The 8226-nt window shown below is 36.8% G+C and overlaps 1 protein-coding gene across 2 annotated transcripts in view; it reads right to left on the minus strand.

The window, feature by feature from the left end:
• Positions 1–888: 888 nt before the first annotated feature.
• agpat5 (1-acylglycerol-3-phosphate O-acyltransferase 5 (lysophosphatidic acid acyltransferase, epsilon)) overlaps positions 889–8226 on the minus strand; it is a 53389-nt gene continuing 46051 nt past the window's right edge. The window contains exons 6-8 of one of the 2 annotated variants that reach the window (XM_016566257.1): positions 4838–4999; positions 3175–3298; positions 889–1885 (exon numbers count right to left, since the gene is read on the minus strand). In XM_016566257.1, the coding sequence (XP_016421743.1) occupies positions 1660–1885; positions 3175–3298; positions 4838–4999 (512 nt within the window). In that variant the 3' untranslated portion in view covers positions 889–1659. Of the gene's footprint in view, positions 1886–3174; positions 3299–4837; positions 5021–8226 lie in introns of both variants that reach the window. The other variant, XM_016566256.1, reaches the window with a different exon arrangement.

Here is an 8226-nt window from a genome sequence, read left to right on the forward strand (position 1 = left end):
TCACCTTATTAAAGATTTTATTGAAAAAATGTCTGATTAAATACAAATGCTTGACATTATTTTAACTACTTTAAAGAACATGTAGCTTTTACCAAACTGTTGCAAGGTACAGTTTCAACATGGAAATTTATTGTTAAAAAAAAACTGTTGGGGATGCCAAGGTTTTTCCAGGTTTTCAATGATTTTGGGAATGCTGCTGTAAATCTGTGATTTTGTCAAGTGCTTGATACTATTTAAGGGTTAAAGTTTTGGGTTCTAAACTTATACTGAAGGCATATGCGCTATTGCCTCTTTTTCATTTTAAATTCCCATACTCTCCTATCATTCAAATACATTTCTCATCAGAATATTTTTAGATAATGGACTTTAACGACAATCACATTATGAATTATGGGTAAGTGCAATCAACTGGATGTCAACAAATCTTTTTAATGTGGGAGCCTACACTGACCTTTATATCTAAAGTGACCCAGAAGCTTCCAGTAGAGGGAGTCCTGTTGAAGCTCTGGCAATGTTCTAAGCTCTAAACATCTCCAGTTGCACTTACTGAAACAGTTTTTTTTGGTAAATGTCAAATAAATAATACAATGGATCAATTGTACTCCACTTAAATTAAATAATACATATATACTTCTAATAAAAGCAAAAGGATTTAAAGAACAATTAGATGGCATGAGCAAGATGAGGTCGTTTGTATATTTAAAAAACAACCACTGAACTATGTGATTTCATGACAAAGGTCTCAGATTTCTTATGTGGACAAAATTATTGCTCTTGATTACGTTCTGGAAAAACATGAAAAATGGGTTGTGGGGAATCGTCAAAGAAATAAAGTCATAGGTTTGGAATAACATGAAGTTGAAAAGACAATTTTTTATTTTTGACTGAACAATATTTAATACCCCTGCAACCAGGAATTTTGGCAACTATCTGTGAAATATTTAGCAACAGTGCAAATGCTTACAATAAAAAGCCCATATCTGACAGGCTTTTTAGATCTAGGCATCAAATCAAATAAAAATATAACTGATGTAAACACATCCAAAATCCAATGCATAACCAACAAAAATTACCTGCATTACACAAAGAAAATCAGCACAAAATAATAAAATACCCCAAATATTCTCAAGAACATCATGATGAAATACAGACCCTGTATACACAATTGATGTTAGAAACCATATTCAGAACCACACAAATAATAAAAAAAAAAAAAAACAACAACCAAAAAAAAAACCTTGCATACTGGAAATTTAAACACATGTGGTTCCACAAGGTCAATGATATGGTTAAATTACAAATGTTTCAAGACTGCTATGGTATTAACTCAACATTAATACAAAACATTGTATCTGTGCTACATATTGTTATCCATTTGTGCATTTCAGATTAGAGTTGAACTCTAACCTGTGAGTAAAATGTGAGTAAACCCTCACATTGGGTCTACATAGCAAGTGAATGATGACATCAAATGTTACTGTTTACCTTCTGACAGTTAAGAGTATGAAATAAAACAAATGAAAAACAATAAAAAAGCCTCTTTGTTAGTAGTATACTATGAGCCAAAAATAAACTATGGTGAGAATTGAAGAATCCAATGATGAAATCTAAATGTGTTATCTGAGTGGTCAGAATGGATTTTTTTTCAGTATGGTTAGTTTATGGACTTACACTTACCCACAGCCATCCAATCAGAGTCCCATAGAGCCAGGTATTGAGATAGAGTTTTCTACCTGACTCTGTTAACAGCATTGGTAAAGTGAGGCCACCCAAAATCAACAGCGAAGGCAATGTCTTTGTAAGATTAAGAGGCGACTTTTGGCTTTCTCCAGGGAACCTGCACTTTTTCTCAGGGTCTTCAGAATCATAGAAAGTGGTCAGTAGCCTAAACAGAAAGAATAACACATTTTGAAAGTGCAACTAAATCACCATTTTAAAATAATCCAGCATTTCCAGTTCACAAAATACTTTAAATCAACAGCACCACTATTTTTATGCCACGTTGTAATTTGCGGACATTTTTTTCAGTTCAGCAAACTGGAAATAACCCAACACACTCTCCTTAAATGTTTGTGTGGCTTGACTCTAGTTCAACCACTTTAAAGTATATGTAGCTTATAGACGTAACTGTTGCACACAGTACAAAACTACGGTGGCCGAGAAGTGCAAAGCAAATCACAATTCTGAAAACAAAATAACAAATTACAAACGCAAATGCAAGTCTAAAAAACTAAATAACAATTCAGAAAGCACAACAACAATTCAGAAAACATTATAACAAGTCAGAAAACACGATGTGGGTCGATCGCGTCAAAAAGCCAACTTCAAGCGCTTATCCATCTGCGCCACTGGAGCTGATGACTTACAGCCACTTTTAACTAAATCTGATTTGTCGTTGTGTTTTCTGACTTGTTATAATGTTTTCTGAATTGTTGTTGTGCTTTCTGAAATGTTATTTTGTTTTTTAGACTTGCATTTGCGTTTGTAATTTGTTATTTTGTTTTCAAAATTGTGATTTGCTTTGCACTTCTCGGCCACCGTACAAAACACTTTTTCTGACCAATTAACTCCTATGACCTTTCCAAGTTTTCCATGATCATGGAATCCCTGCTGTGATCAGTGATTTTGCAAACATACCATAACCAAAATAAGTGTATGTAAGGTAACACTTTTTGGATACACTTTATTTTAAGGTGTCCTTGTTACGGCGTAATTATACATTTAAGTACACAGTAATATTAATTAACTACATGTACTTACTATATGGTTAGTATTAAGATTAGTGTTTGGCTTAGGGTTCCTTGCATGTAATTATTCATAATTTATTGTTATTATAATAGTAAGTACATGTAACGTGTAACAAGGACACCCTAAAATAAAGTGTTACCCACTTTTTTTTTTACAGTGCCCAGTACTACATGTACTACTATATAGTAACAACAATACATTATGCATAATTACATACAATTAAGCCTTACATGCAACAACTCTAAACCAAACCCTCATCCTAACCATACAGTAAGTACAGGTAGTTAATTAATATTACTAAGTACTTAAATGTATAATTACACTGTATCAAGGGCACCATAATATAAAGTGTAATCGTATGTAGTTATGTATACGTAGTTAAGCATAAATAAGAATGATGGACTAGGGGCTATTTCGGAAACCCACTTGTCCTTGATTTCAAATCTTTCATGTAGCCATCTGCGGAAGAACACTGGCTCCACAGGAATTTCCCTCATGTCCAAGCGGTTGAAGTGGATGTGCACCCTGGGGCATTCCTTGCACAGGAACTCTATCACACAGAGAATTTAAATTAGATAAAGGCATTTCAGACAACCATCAGACAGAAAACAAACAAACAGAAAATTAAACACAATTAAAAACTTTATGAAAGTGAAATAAAATAAAAAATGATTATTTAATAATTACATAAATGATTTCACTTTAAACATAGTACATTTACAATACATCTGTCTTAATTTGTTCACTTGCAAAGTTTCATTTTTGGCAGAAAACTGCTGGGAGTTTTTCCAGCAAAGACGTGTTTCATTACAAATGTAGTGACATGCTGTCTGTTTACAAAATGTTAGAAATTATGAGAATGTGAAAAGTCTGGCACACATTGTGTTCCCAAATGCACATATAACTCACGGTGCATGCACAGATAGAATTTACATTTACATTTAGCAGACTATTTTATCCAAAGCGACTTACAAATGAGGACACCAGAAGCAATCAAAACCTACAAAAGAGCAATAATATGTAAGTGCTGTGACAAGTCTTGGTTAGCCTAACGCAGTACACGTAGCAAGGTTTTTTTTTTTTTTAAATAATAAATAAAAAGAAAACAAGTAGATAGAACAGAAAAATAATACAGAAAATTAGTGTTAGAGGGTCTCTCTCTTTTTTAATTTTTTTGAAAGAAAGAAAAGTTAGTGTTATAAGATCATTTTTTACATAAAAAGCAATCAAGTATTGTAAAGAGTGCAAGTGTTAAAGGATCAAGTTTTTTTTGGCTACATTTGTGAATCGAGTCACTAAGACAGTGAATCACTTGAGCTGCTCAAATGTAAATGAACACTGACCATAATTGTTTAATTAAACCACAACCTTTTGTGATTTGAGAAGCGCATTACGTCATCGCAATTTAGTTCAACTGAAAGATGATCTGACAAAGCAATGGTGCAAAAACACACTGTTAGATATTTTGTGTTTTTAATGAGAAGTTTAAAAATAGTTTCACTTCATTATGAAACTGTGGTAGGACAAATTAATAATAATCAAGAAACAAGGAAAACAAAAATGAATCTCTCTCTGGCCAACTCAGATTTCAGTATGGAGATAAAGGTCAGGATCATGATTTTTAAGTAGTATTAGAGCACACCGTTGAGTGTACTGTATAAGATCAGTTTGCTGTTTGCTTGTGGGATCTGACAGAGCACTTGGACCCAGAAATGGTGACGCATGACTAAAACTTTGATATTGTGACAGCCTGTTGCTTAATAGTTTTGTTTTGTTTTTTTATAAAGGAGGATGTAACAATATCCTAACAGCTACCCAAATGTTGCGACTTATGATGTTTATTCCTGTGAAAAACAGGATGTTTTCTGCATGAAACCTCTTATTGCTTTAGTGTTTTTGGGAACCAATGGAAAATAACACATCGTGACACTCACTGTTTACAGGAAGTAACAGGAAATTCACATATCTATTTTTTTCCAGCCCTCAATCAATGATTTAACACTGCGTCCGCCTTCTTTCCTGTGCTAGTTTCAGTTGATGAAAGTAAACATGCTGTTTTCAAACTGAATGTATGATAATAACAACATACCTGGCATTGTAGGAGCTGGATGTCTCTGGCCGGCTGCTGTGAGTTTTCCCTCATATGCAACGGTTATGTCATATACAGCATCCAGGTGTTCCTTCATAGTCTCAATGGCAACATGTGATGCTTTCATTCTCGGTGTTAAAACGTGCTTCAGCACAGCAAGTCCTGCAAGACAAGACAACATGACTATTGCAAGTAAATTAGTTTGAGAAACTGCAATTTAGTACATTGGGAAAACATTCAGAAATGTTAGACATCTATCAGTGACAGAAAAATATTTAAATATTATAAAATTAAATATATATTTACGATGCCATGGGGAAACATGGTGCTAATAGTCTCTGCTTACTTTAGGCATAAATGGATTCACCCAAAAATGAAAATTGTCATTTATTTACAGTGTCTTGAACATATTTGTTTGAATATTTACATTTCTCATTTTCATTCATGGAGATAACATTAAAAATTTGCCACCGTCAGTGTTTGTCAATTCTCAAACTTAGCAGTATACGTGGGCATTGGTTATGACAAAACTTTTCTTCAAATTGAGAATGGATTACATACAGAAAGCAAGCAAAGAATGGTCCCTTTACAGCAGGGCTGAAACAATTAGTCAACTTTAATTGACAACATTGACATTTTTTATTTTTGTTGTCGAATAGTCATTTGATCTCTTATGACCTAATGCAAGGTCCTGCAATAATTTGGTTTGACTAGTGTGAAGCTATAGCACAGTTTATATGAAAATGTATAGAATTTGTAACTCAATATTTTAACAAATTGCAAAAGCTGAATAATCAAAGCCTACTGATAAGTGAAATCAACAATTAGTTGATTAATATTTCTAATAATTGATAGATTAATCAATTATCAAAATAATCGTTTGTTGAAGCCCTACTTTACAGCATGACTGACTGAGCTCATTTGCACAAAAACTGTTAGACCTTAGTCTGTTTAGACACCAAATTGAATTTAACAAGTGATGAAAATGAGGCTTTGAGGGATAGACTTAGTCTTTACAATGGCACGCACTATATACAGTAAAAGGTCCTAGATCACAATTTTCACCAACTTTCAAAACTGTTTTATGAAGTTTTTTTTTTAATCTACTGAAAGTTTATTTTTCTTAAGACATTTCACCTACTGAAAAATTGGCATGTTGTTAAACAACAGTAAAATCCACTGAACACACAGTACATCTGTCCGTCACAGCCTAATTTTCATTCCTGTTGAAAATTAAGTGTAGCACTACACTGACTGAAGTCTGTAGTCAAGAAACTACATACTGCCCAGTGAATCGCTCAGGTTATAACATAACTATCTCGGGGACTATCATAACTTTCTTTAATCTTTATCTCAGGGAACCTAGGTTTACTTAGTAACCCGAGCGTTCCCTATCAAAACGGTCTCTAAGGAACGTTTATGACGCTTGGGGGAAGAATATATCATAGGGACTTAAAAAACCTAACAAAGGCTGATGACGATGACCAGCTGGCTGCCTCGCAAATATCCCCAATAGAAACTCCACTCGACCAAGTCAAGAGAGACTTCAGTCAGTGTAGTGCCATATTTAATTTTTGGCAGAAATGAAAATGAAGCTGTGAGGGATAGAAGTACTGAGTGTTCAATGGATTGTTCTGTTGTTTTACAATATACCAAGAGGCCATCCCCGAGTGGAGAGGGCCCTCACTCCAAATGGGCACTCAGAGGACACAGAGGCATAAGCCAGGGCTATTGCATCCACTATCCAGTGCAATTATCTCTGCTTTGTAACTGGCAGCTCTTTGGAGCAGCCCCCAAAGCCGGCAAGAGTGTTCCACATAAATCCTGAGGGTCCGGACCGGGCAAAGTAAGTTAGCTCCCTGCTCGTTCTCAGAGGAAGGAAGGGATAACCGAGTCAGTCAGGGAACCACAACTGGTTTTGCCAGAGTGGAGCAAAAAGTAGAACTGAGCATCTGATCTCCCTGATCCATCTGAAGACCTGAGGGAGCATAGCAACTGGAGGAAAGGTGTACAGGTGGGCCTTGCTGAGCAATGAGAGTTGTCTTCTGAAGCAAAGGGGGCTTTTGTGGCCTAATGGTTAGAGAGTCAGAGTCGAAAATAGCAGGTTAGAGTCTTAGGTCCGGCAGGAATTGTCGGACCTGAGTGAATAACCAGCGCTCTCTTCCACCCTCAATACCACGACCGAGGTGAGACCCTTGAGCAAGGCACCGAACCCCCAACTGCTCCCCGGGTGCCACAGCAATATGGCTGCCCACTGCTCCGGGTGTGTGTTCATGGGGTGTATGTGTGTTCACTACTGTGTGTGTGCACTTGGATGGGTTAAATGCAGAGCACATATTCTGAGTATGGGTATATACCGGGTACAAACCGGTAATATCACAATGCAAACAGGCTTAATTTCTTTTCATTTGGAGGTGAAATACCATCCAAACTTGGCCACATGTCACTTCATTTTCACTTTCAAAGGTCTGCCTTTGCCTTTCCATTTGGGGGTGAAGTCTCCATTCTCCTGGAAATACACTGCTCCAGGTCAGCACGTCCACTCCCTGGTTCAGTATGCTTGGCACGTGCACTGCCCTTGATGAGCCCAGATTGTACTGAGCCCATTGGAGGTGGTGTCTTGCCATCTTGTAAAGAGACCACGACCTGAGGCTACCCTTGCGATTTATGAAGGCCACCACTGTCATATTGTCAGAATGGACAAGGACATGTTGCCCTTTCAGGGCTGGCAGGAAGGTTTCAAGGCCCCAAAAACTGCCATCATTTTGAAACAGTTGATGTGCAGGCATCGCTCCAGGCTGGACCAGGAGCCGAAAACCGGGCTGCCCTTGCACAGATCTCCCCAACCCAAGTTGGAAGCATTTGTGTAAAAACAATTGGACTCCTGTCTGATACAGGCAAAGGGCCTTCCAAGGGGCCACAGCTGAGACACAGCGATAATCCATCTTGAGGTAAAAAAATCAATCATCAATCAATAGTCCATCTTGAGGATTTGACAGCTCCCTTTGCCAGCAGACTTTGCAGGTTTCGAGTTGGTGAAGCCTTGGAGGCTACTACTGTTTGTGTTGTGTTAGGTTTGAGATTGTTTTGAGCATTTTAAAACACTACAACAGCACAGGCACTAGGGCTGTGTATCACCAGCAAAGTCACGATACGATACATATCACGATACGATACGTATCACGATACAGGACTGCACTGAATTTCACCTCAGCAGAATTTAGAAAAACAGCTGTTTATTAAAAGGAACTAACTTTTTAGCGATGCCCCACAGTTTTTATCAACTAAATAGCTTAATCGCTCAAGAGCTACATTATCTTTTTCAACAAGGAGCCAGTTGTGTTCCTCTGCGGCCAGATTAAACCTTGTTGTAGCCTATATATGCTCTA

Source organism: Sinocyclocheilus rhinocerous, unplaced genomic scaffold (genome assembly GCF_001515625.1).
Source record: "Sinocyclocheilus rhinocerous isolate Xijiao unplaced genomic scaffold, SAMN03320098_v1.1 scaffold512, whole genome shotgun sequence".
Lineage (NCBI taxonomy): Eukaryota > Metazoa > Chordata > Actinopteri > Cypriniformes > Cyprinidae > Sinocyclocheilus > Sinocyclocheilus rhinocerous.